Source organism: Clarias gariepinus, chromosome 19 (assembly GCF_024256425.1).
Source record: "Clarias gariepinus isolate MV-2021 ecotype Netherlands chromosome 19, CGAR_prim_01v2, whole genome shotgun sequence".
Lineage (NCBI taxonomy): Eukaryota > Metazoa > Chordata > Actinopteri > Siluriformes > Clariidae > Clarias > Clarias gariepinus.
In genome coordinates, this window is record NC_071118.1 from 16,630,727 (window position 1) to 16,651,221 (window position 20,495).

A 20,495-nucleotide genomic window follows, 5' to 3' on the forward strand; every position below is an offset into this window, starting at 1 on the left:
ATTTATTCACCAATCTCTCAAATTTGGTTTATTCTTGTTTTATGTTGTAAGTACTTATATATATATATATATATATATATATATATATATATATATATATATATATATATATATATATATATATATTACTAATAAAATATATAATATACTAATTTATATTTCCATTCTCATATTTCTAACTAATTAAGTAAAGAAATTTCCTAGTATTCACCTTTTCATATGAGTTCAAATAAAAACATTTGTTTAAATCTTTGCTGTACAATTACAGTATGTTTTTACTCAAATTTCCATAAAGCAAACACATGCCATTAACTGGGACATGGTTGTTGGTGCCAGGTGGGCTGATTTGAGCATTTCAGATGCTGCTGAGCGATTGGTATTCCTTACAAACACAATTTCAAAAGTTTACCTGGAAAACAAAAACTGAGTGACAGTTCAAGGGTGGACACAATTTGTTTATACAAGAGAAAGAAAAATGTCCTGGTTGGTTTGAGCTGCAAGGTGGATATAGCATGTCATATAATCAATCTTTACAAACGTAGTGAGCAGAAAAGCATCTTAGCAGACACAAAACATTGAGCCTATCAAGGGCACAGGCTTACCCAAACTGGACAGTTAAAGATTGAAAGGTGTTTTAACCTGCAGATCCTCTGCCTACATGATTTTTTTTTTCATGTACATTCTACAGGCTGTCATGTGGGAAATTCACATGAGATGCAGTTTTTATACCTACATTAGTTCTTCTGTTAACAACATTCATGCCATGCTAAATGTTTTAGAGGTCACACTTCTTCATTTGATGATTTATTTTAAAATAAAATTTTCCATGTAATAATTTCAACAATTATAGTTTTCCCTATTTAATTTTTCCTAATTTAGTCATGTTCTATTCCCATCTGTCTCTCTATTTGACTATTCTATCAAGGTAACAGCTAACAATCAGGAAGTGAAAAGACAATCATGTGCTCCTTCGAGATAAATGATGCCAGCTGAGTGGATCTTTTCAGACTGCTGCTTGCACCACAGGGGTGGCATAACACACTTGCTATCTGCCCCTTTTGCTTGTGTGAGCCCTTTGGCTAATGTATGATTGATGGGTATGCCACTCCTTCCCCAAACCACTGAGAGAGAAGCCATTCTGCTTTCTGGACTCCTTGCGGTGGATAGCAGCAGCATCACCATAGAATTAAACTTGCAGTCTCCAAAGGGTAGTGGCGAATAAATACTTTACCACTGCACAAGTTTTTCAAGTGCACCAACTCAAGTTTTGTAAACTAAAGCATTTTACATGAAATTTTGCACCATCTGGATTTAAGAGTTAGTAAGTATGTTAAATAGAGAATTTAGATTGCTTTCAGCCCATTTCATAATTAGGCTAAATTTTAGCTCAGTAAGTTATAATTTGACTTGCAGTGTATGCAGGGTCCTGGTGCCTGATTAATCACCTGAATGACCAGTGATCTGGTTCTTTAATGATCAGATGGATTTCTGGTATGTCTGGTATGTTCAGACAACAGCACAACAGCATAACAGTATGGCACAGATGGGAGTTCAAATTGAGGTATGCATTTTGTGATTCACTTTTAATGTGAAACTGATGGATTAGACTGATTTATCTAGGTATACCCACACAAGTCACAGGTTCAGTCCATGCAGAAAAGCCAGTTAAAATATGTGAGTCATACATATAAGTTCATGACAGTTCAGCATAAGTTTGGCATGGTTCATCATGCAGTTGGATTTACATTGTGCGTGATTCATAAGTAAGGACCCCAAATAACCAACCCACATGTCTGATTCCTTTGATATGCTCCGGGGGCATGTCTGGAAGGATTTTTTTTATTCTCCTTTCAGTAGACTCAATCTCCAGTTCTCTTGATTGTGGTTTTCACACCCATGTGTCCACTAAGGGGTGCAGGATGGTATTGACTTTGAAGCGTGGCCATGAGGATGTTACATTTTGCCTGCAGAAATTAGGCCATAGCAGCTGTCCATTGGGTTTGTCTTTACTCTCAACAAGATCCCCTTAGCTCTAACAGTATTTTAAACACTAAACTGCCTTTTGTTCTTTGACAGCCTGCCAAGACACATTAGTAAAAAGAAAAACTAGACAAATTAGGAAAACTTCTGTTCCTCTATCGGTGCTTCCTCCTCCCTTTTAAGGGTCAACCAGAAATTGCAAAATGATGTTGGGTATGCCTTCTCCTCCTTCTTTGCAACTTTTTCAATGTTGGCACAATCCGGGAAACCCAGGTCAATCTCACCCTAAGAGTACAAGGAGGGTTCCTCCTCAGAGCTCCATAGCAGGAACTTCAGAGATACACACAATTGAACAAGAGCATTCCTGCTTGTCAGTAGTCTTTTGAAAAAAAAAAAACAAGGCGCACACTAATATGACTATACTGTACCACCTTTATTAAGTATAGTGGTGGTTTGTGCACCATTGTGGTGGTTCAGGGCCATGGCCATGTAACATTTAGCTGATCAGCTAGGTATTCTTGTTCTCTGATTGCCATCTGCTTATCCATAGGGGTGTGCTCTTTTTACAGTTATCACCAGCTGGTTTAAAAACCAAAGCCCCAGATGTGAAGAGGCCCAGGATACAGGGGGCTTGAAAGAAAATTTTCTTCTTCAAGGGATTGTATGCGCAGGATGATGAAGGCACAGTCGAGGACTTTCTTCATGTTCTTGTGGGTGGTTGGTGCATACAGCATCTTTCAGTTATTTGCTTCTGTCAGGTGATCTGGTTGTAACTGTCATGTGGTGATTTGGGAAAACCTATCCAGTTGTTGGCAGGGGGGCTATTTTTTTCTTGTATTATGTGCAGGGAAGTGCATGAGTGATGCAAAATATAAAAATAAATAAATAAATAAATAAATAAATAAATAAATAAATAAATAGATAAATAAATAAACTGCTGCTTAGATGTAGGGCTGGCATGTTTTCCACTTGGGTATGCCAGAAGAAAGATTGTAAAGATAGAAGAAATATTCTGTCAGGTGTGTCTTGTCATTCTGCTCAACCCTGCTACCATGCTGTCATTGTTCATGCACAACAGTTTGGATTCTGTAAGGTCACTGTTCTTTCAGCATCACCAGTGGCCTGTGTGCTCAGAGCACAGCCTGTTTTTCTTACACAGCTATGATGTGGTGCAGTGGTGAGTATGTATGTTTGTGTGTGTATTACATCTTGCATTCTCATACAGTATATGACTTCTCATCAACTGCAAAGCAATGCCTTAACAGGCCTCTACTTTCTCCTTTGTTTGCATTTGTTCCTTAATATAAAATTTTTTATGTGATTTAAAATTTAATAAGTGTCACGGCGTGCACCTGTGATGGGCGTGCGCCCAAATCAATATCGCTCTTCGCTCACTAGTTACTGTAGGCTGCCTCCCCTTCAGGTATGCAAAGAAGCAGGGCAGCGGAATTAGGCATGGCTAGTGAGCTTTTGCTGCTAACGATCTGAAGAGCCGCAGAGCCGGAGTCCACACGGGCCCACGCAGCCACTCTGTCCACTGCCCACCACTCACCATGCCTGCCTGCGGTGCACTGCCCACCAGACCTGCATGTGCACATTCTTTCTTTCTGTCCTTTTTCCGTTAAGCCTTTCCTTTACCATTTACCTTAATAAAATTACCTTTTTTCCGTAAGACCTCAACCCGTGTCCATGCTTTATGGTGCCGTCCGTCCGTGACACATTAAATTTTAAATCACATAAAAGATGTTATACTAAATAACAAATGCAAACAAAGGAGAAAGTAGAGGCCTGTTTAGGCACCAGATTTTTATATACTTCTGTAAATTCTTTATATGGCTGTTCTGGTAACACTTTATAGGATTGGTGACATCATAAAACATTCATTATATAGATAAGTATTTTTTTTTTTTGCTTGACGTTTATATGGGGCTCTATGTCATTTTACTTGGATAGTTTTAATTATGTTATAAAATAAAAATAAATGTTAACAAATAAATATTTAACTTAAGCTCTCTATATCTTAAATGTATGAAATATAATATAAAGGTATGAGTCATGCCTTTTTGACCTTTTCAACATTGAGAGTTTCACTGAAAACAACATAAAAAAAGACCTTTTTCATGCATTGAATATAAATTACAAATGTAAATTATGAATACTTTATGATTGTAGATCTGAACATCCATGAATACTTTATGAAGTGTTTTTGTGATATGCTGTTTATGTTTTCTGTATAAAATGTTTTTTTTGTTTTGTATTTTTGTTTAAAATATATTTTTTATTTTTGGTTCTACGATAAATTACATGTGTCTAGAAGTATTTAAATGGAGAAAAGATGATGTGATGTTAAGTGTTGATTTTGAATTTAAGGCATTTTACAAAAATATTGCATTAATCATATAGGAATTACTGTCTAAATTTTGTCCTTTCATTTTCACAGACTCAAAAGTAATTGAAAAATTGACTGAAAGTACTATTATGACCAGTTTTGGCCTTTTTTCCTTATTACTTCTTGACAAATTAAGTAGGTAAAAGGTCAGGAGTTTTTTCCAAGTGCTGCGTTTGCATTTGGTACTGTAGGTGTTTAAAAACCACTTCACATCATCTGTCAGAGCCAAGAACACTCTCTAGGAGGTAGGTGTATCATTGTCAGTTTACATCAAGGAAAGCGTCAAGAAAGTTTAAGCTTAAAATGCACATTACTGATAACACTCTAGAAAGCAATCTAAACAAGCCTGCCCAGTTCTACTACAAGAATATTGAACCAGTAAAGGATAGGAAGAATGTACACGATTAAAGGAAGGACTCATGTTTAAAAAAATTGTAATAATAAAAAATAAAACTCATCTGTTATGGCGGAGGCAATATTATGGCATGGACATTTATGACTGCCAATGGTGAGTTGTGTTTATTGATAATGTGACTGCTGTTAAAAATATCAGAATGCCATCTGGAGTGTACAGAACTATAGTTTTTGCTCATATTTGTTTAAATTCTGCATAACTGATAAAAAGGTTGTATAATAATAATGGAGTATTACCCAAAATATGCCACAAAAGCAACCCAGGCCTTCCTAAGGCAAAGAGATGAACTGATTTTAAACAGCCAAATCAGTCACCTGACCCAAAAGATTTTTTACTTACTAAATCAAAGGTAAAGACAAAAAGATCCATAAACCAGCAGCAGCTGATAGTAGCTGTTTGAAGGGAAGAAACTCAACATTTGCTCATGTCCATGGTTTCCAGACTTCATGCAATGGATAAAAGGCAAGGATTTGCATCCAAGTGTCAAAATAACCCTTGTAATTAAGAATTAAAGTTAGTTTGTCCAAATACTTTTGAGCCTTTTGAGAAAATAGAGAGACTATCTAAAAATGACTGTAGAGTAATATCTAGACACTTATAGCGTCTTGAGTGTTTAATTTTAAATCCACTGTGGTTTCTTTTTTTTTTTAGTTTTTGCACTTTGGACAGCTCTATGACTACAACATAGTTTTTTTATGATCTATTATTATTATTATTATTATTATTATTATCATCAGAAACCTATACTTTCATCATTTCCAAATCTTGAGATTTGAGATATGTATTCATACGTTTATTTTTATTATTATTAGGTACCTGCATTTATGATGGACACCCAGTTCTCAGAATTCACACCTGATATCACGCCCATCATGCTGGCTGCACACACCAACAATTACGAGATCATCAAACTACTTGTTCAGCGCAAGGTCACCGTGCCACGGCCACACCAAATCCGCTGTGACTGCGTCGAATGTGTATCCAGCTCAGAGGTGGATAGTCTGCGACACTCACGTTCCCGACTTAACATCTACAAGACACTGGCAAGTCCTTCCCTCATTGCTTTGTCCAGCGAGGATCCTATCCTCACAGCGTTCCGTCTAGGATGGGAGCTGAAGGAGCTCAGCAAGGTGGAGAATGAATTTCGGCAGGAGTATGAGGAGTTGTCACAGCAATGCAAGCTTTTTGCTAAAGACTTACTGGACCAAGCAAGAAGTTCACGTGAGCTAGAGACTATCCTTAACCATCGTGATGACCACAGTGAAGAGCTGGACCCTCGAGAATGCAGAGACCTCGCCAAGCTCAAGCTGGCAATCAAGTACCACCAGAAAGAGGTAACTATGGTTTAGGTCAGGAGGTATTTGGGAAATGCATTAGATGCAGAAAAGTAAGAGGAAAATCTTTGAAAGGAATATAATATCATGGTTGTAGTGATAACACTTAAATTATTATTTTTATTATCACAATTGTTACCAATCAAGCTATTGCTTTACTAGTATATACAGTGGTGTCACAATTGAGGTACATTTCACATTCAAAAAACACATATGAAGGGATGGCACAATGTGATATGAAGTGGGTTGTCGGATTTTATCATATGTTCCCTACACATGTAGACAAGTGGTGGTGAGATATAGACAATGAATGACAATCCTGACCATGGTGGCTCAGAGGCTAACTACAGTTGCCTGGATTTTCCCTATGGATTTATGGACTTTGAACTTGGCTCATGTTTTTGAATGTGCACTCTTTTACTGGATAGTAAAATTGATATGGCTATTTCTCTTTAGATTAACCCAGTTAGTAACCCCACCTGGGATATCGACCATTGCTTTTTAACTCTCATGATGGAACTAATCTCTTTATTGTGGACAATCTCTGTGCATGTTCACCTTCACTCTTATGGTTAACAGGCAGAGACATAAGGGATTTAACCTTCTCACTTGAATTTTCCTTTAATTTACATTTATCCTGGGAGTTGACCTAAACATTTGTTTAGTGGATGTGATCACCCTGCCACTGATTGGCACTTGTCTCTGCCGATTTTCTGTCACATTCCGATTCCAGGTTCTCTGGTAGACTGTGTCAGTTTATGGCTATGTCACAGGGAATTCCCAATTCACCAACACGGTCAGGAAAATCCTCTGCTATGCATAGGCTGACCTCAGCTGACTTTTGCTTACTTATTCTGTTGATCCAAGCAATTTATCATGTTCCTGTATTCTTGTCCGTGACAGTATAAGAGCTCTGTCACGTCACGTCAAGTAGGATTTTATTGTCATTTCAGCCATATACAGTTCATTACACAGTAAAATTAAACAATGTTCCACCAGGACCAAGGTGCTACATACAACAGAAATTAGCAAAATAAATGAACAAAGACTAACTAGCTAATCACTATTTAACTGACTAGCTGAGACAAAACATATTAACATTATAAATTAACTAAAAACTACATGTATCTATGTCCTATACAAAATAGACAACATAGCGTGCATGTGCAAATGTGCAAACGAGTGACAACACGACAACATGACACACTTCAATACTTGTGGAAAGAAGCTGTCAGCCACAATGGTGATACCTTTGCATATGCAGCGCGTGGTAAGGATGTCTTCAATTCTCTCGGCTGTCCTCACTATCCGCTGTAGGTTCTTGTGTTCCATGATGGCACAATTCCCAAACTAGATAGTGATGCAGCTGCTCAGGATGCTCTCAATAGTCTCTCTATTAAAAGTGGTAAGGATCAGTGGTGGAAGCTGGCCTGGATGTGGTGTGAGTACCCGAGGTGAGGCCGGGGCTCTGCACTTCCTCGTGCACCGCCTCGGATGTCCCTTCCTATTAAATAGGACTGGAGGCCTGGTTCCCATAGCAAGCTGAAGTCACATAGCTTTTCCTGCAGCTCATCCTGAATGTTGGTGGCTGAGGTACTGAGTTCCAAAAGTGTCTGGCGGTGGTACTGTATATACGGACACCAGTTGTGCCAATGTCCATATACCATTTAAAAGAAATACACTACAACACAAAATAAACAAAGTAGCACTATTTTGGAATTAGGAGCTCATGGATGATGTGCTAGTTTTTAGCTATTGCTCATCATTGGTGGAGTTTGTGACTGTAAGATGCAGACCTTTATATTAACCATGGGAATTTATTGCTGTTTTCGCCACCTAGCACTAATGCTAAGGAAATGCTCTGTGAACTGTATAGCAAGTTTAGCGAACTACAGAACACACACTTCAACGGACTGTTTATTGCTCAGTGCTCCCTAAATTCCATCAGTATGTGTGGACAAGAGGGGAAAACATGCTGGATCTCATTTACACAAACATCCCAAGCACATATTGGGCAAAGCCTCCCCCCAACCTTGGCTACGCAGACCACATCTATGTTATGCTAATTCCAGCATACAGACCAATCATCAGATGTTCAAAACTAGTTTTGAAGCAGATGAAAACCTGGCCAGCATGAGCCATTTCTGCTCTTCAGCACTGTTTTGAGAACACTGAACATGTTAAAGCAACTTCACGAACAAGTACAAATCATCAGTATCCAGCTACATCAGCAAGTGCACCAATGGCTGTCTCCAAGAACATCATCTCCTATCAGAGACCATGGATTATGCATTCCTGTAGAACCAAGATTCTGCGAGGGGCATGGTTGTCATAAGAAGAGCAACTTTCCCGGCTATCAGAGAGGTGAAGGGCACACACCCAGACAATTCACAACCACTTCAGCACCAGACAGCATATGGCAGGGCATACAAGCCATCACCAACTACAGCTCATGACAGTAATGGTTCCCTTTCAGATATGCTGAACAGCTTCTACATAAAAATATGAAAAGCTACTCCTTTTTCAAATAACCAGGTGCTGATGTGATTAAAATGTCCCCACCACACTCAATCTGGCCCTCACACACCTAGATAACAAGGACACCTACGTTTAAATGCTATTAATAGACTTCATTTCAGCATTTATTACGATTATCCCCCAACATCTGATTCTGAAGCTGAGGCTGTTGGGCCTAAACACCTCACGCTATAACTGGATCCTGGACATTCTGACCGGAAGGTCTTATTCAGTGTAGATCGAGAACAGCACCTTCAGCGCCACCATTAAGCACTGCCCCAGGGGCTGTGTGCTCAATTTATTGTTGTCCAGAATCAGAATCAGAATTGAGTTTTATTCACCAAGTATGTTGATACACAATTGAAGGAAATTGATTCTGGCTGTCTGTAGCTCTCTGAGTACAGAGCAACATAAAACACTGTATATTTGCTATAGACAAAACACTATACACAGTAATTACACAACATTTAGTAACTTTACAGATTAAATAGCACCACTGACTCATGACTGTGTAGCAATACACAGCTTCAATCACATCGTCAAGTTTACTGATGACACAACCGCAGTGGGTCTTATCAGCAAGAACGACAAGATAGCATACAGAGAGGAAGTGCAGAGGCTAACAGACTAGTGTAAAGACAACAACCTGTCTCTAAATGTTGATAAAACCAAAGAGATGGTTGTTGACTTCAGTAGGACAAGGAGCGATCACTCACTGCTAAACATCAGCTGCTACTCTGTGGACATCGTCAAGAGTGTCAAGATGACTTCCACCTAGTCAATATTTTGCCTGGTCCTTTCAACACCAGCTCTTTGAACAAGAAAGCCCAGCAGTGTCTTTTCTTCCTGAAAAGGCTAAGGAAGGTGCAGCTTCCACCCATTCTAAACACCTTCTATGGAGGAACTATCGAAAGGATATCAAGAGCTGCAATAAGTCTCACACCGTAAAACCAAATAGTGAGTACAGCAGAAAAGATCACCAGAGTCTCCCATCTCTCTTTCGCAGACATTTACACCACACACTGCATCTGCAAAGCCATCAGCATTGTGAATAATCAGACACACCCCTTACTCTCACATTTCACCCTCCTGCCATGCAAAATAAAATTTACCGTACATTTACCGTAACATTCGGGCTCTCACATCCAGCTTCTTCCCACAAGCCGCCCGTCTGCTTAATAAAGAGGGACTACACTGATAAACACACACACACATACACACACACACACTTACTCAGGTAAACACAATCACCTCAATAGCACTGGACTGACAAATACACACTTTTATATGCATACTTTATGTATTAGCAAATGCACTTTCTGTGTTTCAATCATTTAGTAAAACAGACTCGGAGACTTCCTTGATGTCTTTGTCTACTTGGACAACATCTTAATCTTTTCTTATTTCTCGAGGAACACACAGCAGACACAGCAAATATTCAGATGGTACAAGAAAACCTAAAAGCTGTGACTGGACTGTTTCTTGTCTGGACAGATAACCAAAACTCAAGTTTGTGCTTAAATTCACATAAAGCCAGGTGGTAATTAGTTTTCATTTATTTTTCAAATTCTATCTATACTACCGCCTGGGTCTAAGAATGAAAGACCAGAGTGCTCACCCCAAGATGTTTCTTAGCCACAGACCATGCCCCTGATTCAACCATTGTGCCACCACAATGCTTGCATTAGAGCAGCCTTGCTTGTCAAACAAGCATTGGATCAAGAGCCTGGTCCATCTAAAACTCCACTGAGTAGTCTCTTTGTTCCACTCATGATTTCATCACCCTATTATAATAGGTTACCCTGCCATCTGTCCTCGCACACATCCAAAAAAGTCATAAGGGAGGACATTCGCTATTTTGTGAGTACTTATGACACCTTCTCCCAGAACAAAATTCCAGCAATCAAGGTTGATGAGAGAGCCAACCAAGACATCAGAACAGCTATTTGGTGCATTATCTCTCAAGATTAACATTTCTGGAGCCAAATATTATCCTAGATCAAACGCACTCACATCTCCTTGCCTACTTCTTCCACAGGCCTCTCACTCTTCCAGTGCTGTCTGGGCTATCAGCCTTAAGAGTAAAATTTTGCCATTATACAGTACCTCCTCCGTCAAACGATCTGAATTTAGCAACATCTGCCTACCACGTAAGGGGAAAGAGTCAAGCCTTTAACCCAAGGTGTTCACATCAACTCCTGAATTTATCAGCCCTCTGATAACCGCTTTTAGAAAAATAATTTAAATTATTTCAAATAAGGTTCTTGCTACATGAAGTAGCTACATGCTAATTTTTAAAAAACAAATGACTATAAAGACTGAAATCTGTTTTTTTCTGTTCCCACCTGAGGTTTTTTTATTTATTTATAGATAGTTGGTGAGGATCAAATCATTGCTATTTAGTCTCTGATAAATAAAAACTTAGATTTGATGGAGAGTGTACATAGTTTTTTTTTCCATGACTGTATATTAACTGTAGTAAAACTAATTTCATATTTATCATTAACTGTAAAATTGGTATTCTTTTTTAGGATGTCAAAAAAAAAAACAGTAGCGGACAGACAAGAAAATAAAGCAAATCTTTATTGCATATTTATCTTTTAAGGGCAAATTTACCTACTCACTGCTGTGCAAGCTATTTCTTTAACCTTCTTTTTCTAATAGTTATGTAATGACACGTTCTGTCTTTTTCTGATATAGTTTGTGGCTCAGCCAAACTGCCAGCAGCTACTGGCCACGCTGTGGTATGATGGCTTCCCTGGATGGCGGCGACGTCACTGGGTGGTGAAGTTGATCACATGTTTCACAATTGGCCTACTTTTCCCTGTCTTTTCCATCATCTACCTACTGGCACCAAAGAGCACACTTGGTCTTTTTATCAAGAAACCCTTCATAAAATTCATCTGTCATACTGCGTCATACTTGACCTTCCTCTTCCTCCTGCTCTTGGCCTCACAGCACATTGTGCAAACTGACCTACATGTTCAGGGTCCACCTCCCACCATCGTGGAATGGATGATCTTACCCTGGGTTCTGGGTAAGGATGCCTGTCGATTTTTATAATGGATCTCATTGTAGTGGTATATGAGAAGTAATCCAGGCATGTCTGTCTGTCTGTCTGCCTGTTTATCTGATCAACATCTCAGAACCAAATCTAATTGGCCATTGCAAATATTTGAATGCAATACCCATTGATGAAGTCAAATCACTACTGCAGCTCGAACATCTTAATAGAAAACCTACTAATAGATGTAGGAACTCTTAAATAAAGAGAATTCAAGTGAATATTACTGTAATATTATAAAAGAGGGACGTAAATTCCCCTATGATGAAATCAATAAAATGTAATAACTACTATCAATCTTTACAGAAATCTTAACAAATACTTTAATAGAGTTAGACATTTTATAACTGTAATATAAATTTAAAAAACGAATGTTTCTGAATTACACGTCACAGACACTTGTCCTTATTGCTGCAGGCTTTATTTGGGCTGAGATCAAAGAAATGTGGGATGGAGGCTTTAATGAATATGTTCATGATTGGTGGAACCTGATGGACTTTGCTATGAACTCTCTCTACCTAGCCACCATATCTCTCAAGATGGTGGCCTACTTTAAGGTAATCTCATCAGATCTTAAATATGAAATTTGAGCTAAAATGAGAAAAGTGTAAAAATGTTTAACTGCTCAGAGATACTAAGGTGGACAAAGGTTTGTGATGACCTGACCTTTACACCCATACTGTTGGTAAAAAGATTGAGGCACACAATTGAATAGGATCTCTGTGTGTGCTTTACAATTTTTCTTTACTAAAATTAAGAGGCCCAAATCTTGATCTCATTAATGCTTTTGTGGTTGAATAGCCAAATCCCTGTAGCCATGTTCTACTTGTACTTTTTTAAAGAGTGGAGGTTATTAGACAGGGACTAAATCTGTAATGGAATTTTTAAGAACCATATACAGTACTGTATGAATGTGAGAGTCAGTTGTTCACAACTTTTTTACCATTTAGTGTGCACAGCATACCTGTAGTAGTTTATTTAATGCATTGAAATATTTTATAATAAATGCAAAATCTGACATGCCCTATTACTTTTTAATTGATGATTATTTTCTTTTTTGGGGTTCTATGACAGTACAACAGCTCCCGTCCTCGTGAAGAGTGGGAGATGTGGCACCCAACACTAATTGCAGAGGCGTTGTTTGCCATTGCCAACATCTTCAGTTCGCTTCGGCTCATCTCACTTTTCACAGCCAATTCGCACCTGGGCCCATTGCAGATCTCACTGGGCAGAATGTTGCTTGATATCCTCAAGTTCCTCTTCATTTATTGCCTGGTGCTTTTGGCTTTTGCAAATGGTCTTAACCAGCTCTATTTCTACTATGAAACTGAAGCAGCTGAAGAGCCAAACCACTGCAAAGGCATCCGCTGTGAGAAGCAAAACAATGCTTTCTCCACGTGAGTGAGGAAAGCACCTTGGACATCATTAAACCTACACTTCATTAAAAGAATCACATTCTCTCACATTAATCTGCACAAGACATTAATCTGTATTTAAAATACTATGTGAATATTAAAGAAAAACAGTGAAATTGTAAATTAAAATTCTAGACTAAAACAAAACACGTGCTCATGCTAAAATTAAATTTTTTGTGTGATTAGAAAAAAAACAAAAAACGTTATATTTGCAATTGTATGACACAATAATTAAACGTTATCTTTGCTTTTTAATAAGGATAGCCAAGTAAGGGTTTTCAAGATCTCGGAAAAAACGCTGTATCCTTATTAAACTGAACACCACTGAACAGTTGCGGTCAGAAATTTACATATATTCATCGTAAACATGAGTAGTATGGCAATATAAGACCTGCAGTTAATTTTTTATCTAGGCACTAAATGATTGTACATACATATTTAATAGGAGAAAACATAAAACATGATAGAAAATTTCAAGCACACGTTTTAATTTATTTTGGGTTTTTCCAACTCAATACACAGTCACAATATATATATATATATATATATATATATATATATATATATATATATATAAAAACACATAATTACATTGGAAGATGCTCTCAACTAGAGAAACATTCATCTCATTATACATTTGAGCAGTTTAGGTCTGAGGACCTTGCTCAGGAGCCCAGCAGGTGGTGCTGGGGTCTGAACCTATGACAGTCCAATCAGTAGTCCACAAACTTAACCAATGAGCTAAACATGCAACAGATCATTTTTGCAGTAAGTACTACTGGGAATTAAACCAAGGATCTCCTGTTTATAAGACATGCGCTTTTTAACCAAATAAGTTTAGGAATCAAGAATCAAGCATTAGTAAACCGAAAGCAGAGATTATTGAAGCATGCATTTAATTTCATGCCAGTCTCTTTTACTTCCTTATTCATTCTTCATGTTCTCCCATATAAAAAACTTGCAAAAAGACTAATAGTTTTTTCACACTTTTTTAAATTTAATGTAAAAAAAAGTAATATCACTCTGGTTTATTACTTGGCTTATCGAAAAGCAATTTTGTATAATAGATGTATAGTGATTTGCAGGATGTCAAAGTAAAAGGCACTTGAGCAACCCCTTAAGGATCACCGCTGTTTTTTTGTTAGTTTTTTTTTTTTTTTTTTTTTAAATCTAAATTTAAGGGCTTCTTATTCAGAGGAAGCAGTTATTTTCTTTCTTACTTGATTTCTCAGTTATTTAGGGTAGTTAGTTAGGTGTTTATTAGACTAAGGTACAACTGCTAATCTTCAAGAAAAATGTAGGTGGTTAAATATATTTTAGAATATTTTTATATTTTATCTCATTAAGCAACAACATCCAGCCTAAGTGAGATTTCTCCCTGTTTTCTAACATATCTGGTGAACTTAAAATAAAGTATTTGTGTTATAAGACAAACCAATGTAATTCTATAATATTTGGCACTATGTGGTGTTCCTTTTTTATTCAAGTGGTCCAAAAACTTTTCCAAACAGAGTTCCAAAAACATTTTTGTTAGAGTAAAAAACAAACTTGAAATTAAAAAAATGAAAAGAAAAAAAAAAAACTGCCACATCCAAATATTATAGTGTAAAGACTTTAAAATTAATTTAGCATTAAAATTAAAAACAACAGCAGCAGCAGCAACAACAACAACAAAACAACAACAACAAAAACAATACTACTACTACTACTACTACTACTTATAATAATAATAATAATAATAATAATAATAATAATACATTAGGGACAATGCAAAATGTAAATAATTATAAAAATAAAGGACTAAATATCGATTGCATCAAACCAAGAAGGCTATACCTCTTAATAATTTGTGCCTTGCTATTAATGAACCTTCAGTTGTTTAAAAATTACTCCAAGATACATTCCTGATTTGTCTAAACATACCATTCTCTTTCTCAGACCTGCACTGAGCTCCGTGGACATTTCCATTGTAGTGTGCTGGTCAATCCAATGAATGCTGTCAAACAAACCCTTTATATGTTATGCACAGATACACTATTATCTGTAGAGGCCTCAGGCTTGGGAAAATAAAAGACATTTCAGGAGTTTTAGCACTGTAGAATTAATGTTATAATATATATGTATAATTTTGACACTGTGTTATGATCAGAAAACCCAAAAGAAACAAAAAGCTTGAGTTCCAAATTCTTGAGGTTTTCTTATATATATATATATATATATATATATATATATATATATATATATATGTCATTTATGTCAGCAATAAACTAAGAATTTTTTGACATTTCAATAAATACTGAATGTTTTGTGTTGGAAGAAATGTCATTAATGTTACCAGACATGTCTATGGTATAGCTACTGATATTGTACCATCTTTAACCTCTCTCTCTTTTTAAAACCCACTCCTTTGGTATCGTAACACCCGTACCACCTACTTCTTTGGTATTGTAAAAACAGAATGCTTAAAATTCAAAGAATGTGTGTGTGTGTGTGTGTGTGTGTGTGTGTGTGTGTGTGTGTGTGTATCTGTCTGTCTATCTATCACTTAGGTGGTCTCCTAATTCTATCCTCTCGCTTTAGGTTTTTTGAGACACTTCAGTCACTCTTCTGGTCTGTGTTTGGTCTGCTCAGCCTGTATGTAACCAACGTCAAAGCTCGGCATGAGTTCACTGAATTTGTTGGTGCCACAATGTTCGGCACTTACAACGTCATCTCTCTGGTGGTGCTGCTTAACATGCTCATAGCTATGATGAACAATTCCTATCAACTCATTGCCGTAAGTACTGTTTGAGAATGTGGCAGTTAACAAGGAACTAACGCAATTGTTTTGTCCCATACAAGTTATTAATTAAATAATAACAATAGTAATTTTTACACAGCCCAAATGTAAGGGAAATCGCATGTGCAATGGAAAAAGCCTGATACTAATCCAGATCCATAAGCTAGTATTATCACATTTTTTTCTAATGTGCATACTGGTAAGAAAGGTCAAATTAAAACATTACAAGCACTTCCACACAGACTTATTACATGATATATTAAAGCAGTAGACATCCTACCAAGCCCTTTGACTTATAACATAGCTACGTAGCCCTCACTGAGCATGCTTTTAAGTTGAAGTTCGCAAGAGGAAACTTCATTAAATCTAAAAGAGTTTTTTTTTTTATTGGGGCATGGATGTTAGAGTGTCTCTATTTACATTTATAGCATTTGGCATCCTTATCCAAAGCAATTTACATTATCTCATTACCTGGGACCTTCTAAACTGCAGTCGAACACCTCAATCTCTGAGCTACCCCTGAACCAATTTACATCTGCATTTAGATCTATGGAAAAGGCTTCAGTAAACAGGATTGTTAAAGTACACAGGAAGTGTATGTGCTGTTTATGGATTAGTTCTTCCTTGCCTGGGAGGTTTTCTTTCCATAGTTGCCTCTGGCTTGATCATGGCCTAAATCTACAGTGCCTCTACGAAGTAATAGTGCTTATAGTTGTGGTCAGTACATACAGTACATTCATCATGAACATGTATGTCTTGAAAATATTGCACATTCAATGGTTTCTTTGAACTAGTCTTTACTGAGGCAGAAGGATTGTACAACTACTGTATCAATGCATTTCTTTTATTAATATAAGAAGGTTTAATTTATTAACTACATTTTCTAACTGCAGGTTCAAGATTAATTAAAGTACTGTAATTGTATAGTTGTGGCCAAAAGTTTTGAGAATGACACAAATATTAGTTTTCACAAAGTTTGCTGCTAAACTGCTTTTAGATCTTTGTTTCAGTTGTTCTGTGATGTACTGAAATATAATTACAAGCATTTCATATGTTTTAAAGGCTTTTATCGACAATTACATGACATTTATGCAAAGAGTCAGTATTTGCAGTGTTGGCCCTTCTTTTTCTGCTCTCTCAATCAACTTCTGGGTCAAATCCTGACTGATAGCAACCATTCTTTCATAATCACTTCTTGGAGTTTGTCAGAATTAGTGGGTTTTTGTTTGTCCACCTGCCTTTTGAGGATTGACCACAAGTTCTCAATGGGATTAAGATCTAGGGAGTTTCCAGGCCATGGACCCAAAATTTCAACCTTTTGGTCCCCGAGCCACTTAGTTATAACTTTTGCCTTATGGCACGGTGCTCCATCGTGCTGGAAAATGCATTGTTCTTCCTCAAACTGTTGGTGTATTGTTGGAAAAAGTTGCTGTTGGAGGGTGTTTTGGTACCATTCTTTATTCGGTTTTGGGCAAAATTGCGAGTGAGCCCACTCCCTTGGATGAGAAGCAACCCCACACATGAATGGTCTCGGGATGCTTTACTGTTGGCATGACACAGGACTGATGGTAGCGCTCACCTTTTCTTCTCCATACAAGCCTTTTTCCAGATGCCCCAAACAATCGGCAAAAGGCTTCATCGGAGAATATGACTTTGCCCCAGTCCTCAGCAGTCCATTTACCATACTTTCTGCAGAAGATCAATCTGTCCCTGATGTTGTAAAAGGCCATCTTCCAAAAGTCTTCGCCTCACTGTGCGTGCAGATGCGCACACATCTGCCTGCTGCTATTCCTGTGCAAGCTCTGCACTGGTGGCACTCCGATCCCACAGCTGAACCCTCTTTAGGAGACGATCCTGGCGCTTGCTGGACTTTCTTGGATGCCCTGAAGCCTTCTTAACAAGAATTGAACCTCTTTCCTTGAAGTTCCTGATGATCCAATAAATTGTGGATTTAGGTGCAATCTTAGTAGCCACAATATCCTTTCCTATGAAGCCATTTTTATGCAACGCAATGATGACTGCATGCATTTCTTTGCAGGTCACCATGGTTAACAATGGAAGAACAATGATTTCAAGCATCACCCTCCTTTTAACATGTCAAGTCTGCCATTCTAACCCAATCAGCCTGACATAACGATCTCCAGCCTTGTGCTCGTCAACATTCTCACCTGAGTTAACAAGACGATTACTGAAATGATCTCAGCAGGTTCTTTAATGACAGCAATGAAATGTAGTGGAACATTTTTGGGGGGGGGGATTAAGTTAATTTTTATGGCAAAGAAGGACTATGCAGTTCATCTGATCACTCTTCATAACATTCTGGAGTATATGCAAATTGCTATTATAAAAACTTAAGCAGCAACTTTTCCAATTTCCAATATTTATGTAATTCTCACAACTTTTGGCCACGACTGTACATAGGCACAAGTTTTTGGGAAGTGTAGTCGCTTTGCCAAGGTTGGGAAGAAGACCCAAACTGTCAACCTCGATAGTCAGGAGCAAACCAGGAACCACCAAGGCACCAAAGCCTAAAGTCAAGTGAGATTTACATCTCTATGGACTGAAAGGCTGCCATCCATGAAATAACCCCTGCTCCAAAATAGACACCTTCAAGATAACATGCTAATTGGTTTGTTATCATTTTGTTGTAGGCTACACACAGTAGCATGTAAAATTTGTGAAATTAGTTCCAATGTTATGTAATCTTCCAATATAGCAACATAAGTTTACAAACATACAGTAAGTGTTATACTGACCTATTTTATAACATGAATGATAACCATTTATATCAGATGATATCCGAATACTATTTTCTTTTAACTATTTCTTTTTTCCTCTTTTTTGTGCATCACATGGCTTTGACCTTTTTTTAGCCATGTGTTTATTTGGCAAGTCCTAGTACTGTACATGACCCATCCCCAACACTGTTAAGTAACAGTCAGGACTTCACCAATTCACCTTAGGAAAAAAGTAAATACAGCAATGTACTATGTATATTTACTGTATAACGAATTAACTGTGGTTTACTTGATTGCAAAGTGCATGGCACTTTTTAAGATGCTGGGCAAAATGCTATCCTGGGTAGATTCTTATATCACCCATGCATAATTCCACACCTGGCACTGACCGTTCAGGAATTACAGAAAGTTTTTTGGATGAAAGTCCATCCATTTTCACAGGCTCACAATTAATTGGACAAACTACCACATGATTATAAAAAATTTTGGTAATTGACCAAATATATGTTGACTTAACTGTATGTTTAAAGAAGTTAGTCATTTAACCCAAAAATCACTGTACCAAAAGTTGAATATGGTGGTGACAGCATCGGGTTGTTTTGCTGTCACTGTTGGCCGGAGTAAGCTATGCATTGTCGCACTTTTGTTTCTGTTTCTTTCACACACTCCATACTGCATGGTAAACTATTGTGTTGACTGGCATCGTAGAGTGATGCATAATGCTGTGCCCACCTTGAGGGAAAAAAGGAGGTGATGACCAGTATTAATTTTCCTTCATTTGTCATTAATGTATCTTAAAGGTATGCCAGGTTTTTAGCATAAAAAAATTATATTTAGCAGTTCAGCTAAGTTATGGTGATATACGAATTGCAAGGGAAGGGTTTTTAGTTAGTGAGCTATGTTTGATGTTAAACATTTCTTTGCTTGCTTGCTAGTAGTGGACAGATGAAGGAGTGCAGACTTTGTTCCTTTTATTAAATTTGTTAAACTTAAGAGACTGTTGTGGATAAAATTCCCCAAACACTAAGTTTATTGCAGTTTCTGAAATAAAAGGTCATGTTGTTGGAATTATTAAAGCCAAGGATAACCTGTATGATGGGGTCAGTGCCCTCTTCATTCAGGAAGAAAAGAAAAACAGTTTTTGTTTTCAAGTAACCAGCACCGGTGAGCTTATTTTGGTCATTCGATAAATCTGCTGCATTACTATTTTTCACTTGGGTTATTTGAGATGTTTGTTTAAATATTCTTTGGACTATAATCAGAGCTGTAGTGATATTTCTTTACCCTACACACACACACATAATGGAGCACACACATAATTGTGTACATGCAAGGTTATCTCGGGACACTTCTTACAGTTTTTTTTTTTTTTACATTTCTCACACTTTTTATCTGGACCAAAAAGGCAAAGAATGTTTTGCTACCTTATTTTTTTATTAGTTACTGCTATCTAGCTTCTATATTTCCTGTGCCACTGAAAGGCTCTTAAGGTTTCCTTCCATTTTACTCAATGCATGAGTTGGTCATGTTGTGAATCAATCAACTTTTTTTTACTATGCCAACTTAGACTATTAAGGCAAAATTGATAACTAAGTGGCTCGGTAAACAAAACATTTTGGGTCCATGGCCAGGAAACTCCCCAGACCTTAATCCCGTTGAGAACATGTGATCAATCCTCAAAACAAACAAAATCCCCCAAATTCTGGCAAACTACAAGCATTGATTATGCAAGAATGGGCTGCCATCAGTCAGGATGTACTGTAGCTCAGAAGTTGATTTACAGCATGCTAGGGCGAATTGCTGAAGTCTTGAAAAAGCATGGTCAACAGTGCAACTAGAGACACTTTGCATAAATGTAGTTTAA

General features: G+C 37.4%; 1 protein-coding gene across 1 annotated transcript in view; it reads left to right on the forward strand.

The window, feature by feature from the left end:
- trpc5a (transient receptor potential cation channel, subfamily C, member 5a) overlaps nt 1–20,495 on the forward strand; it is a 54,346-nt gene that overhangs the window by 18,912 nt on the left and 14,939 nt on the right. Inside the window, exons 3-7 of the mRNA XM_053478476.1 lie at nt 5,597–6,118; nt 11,336–11,672; nt 12,117–12,256; nt 12,774–13,096; nt 15,695–15,890. Of these exons, the coding sequence (XP_053334451.1) occupies nt 5,597–6,118; nt 11,336–11,672; nt 12,117–12,256; nt 12,774–13,096; nt 15,695–15,890 (1,518 nt within the window). The remainder of the gene's footprint in view (nt 1–5,596; nt 6,119–11,335; nt 11,673–12,116; nt 12,257–12,773; nt 13,097–15,694; nt 15,891–20,495) is intronic.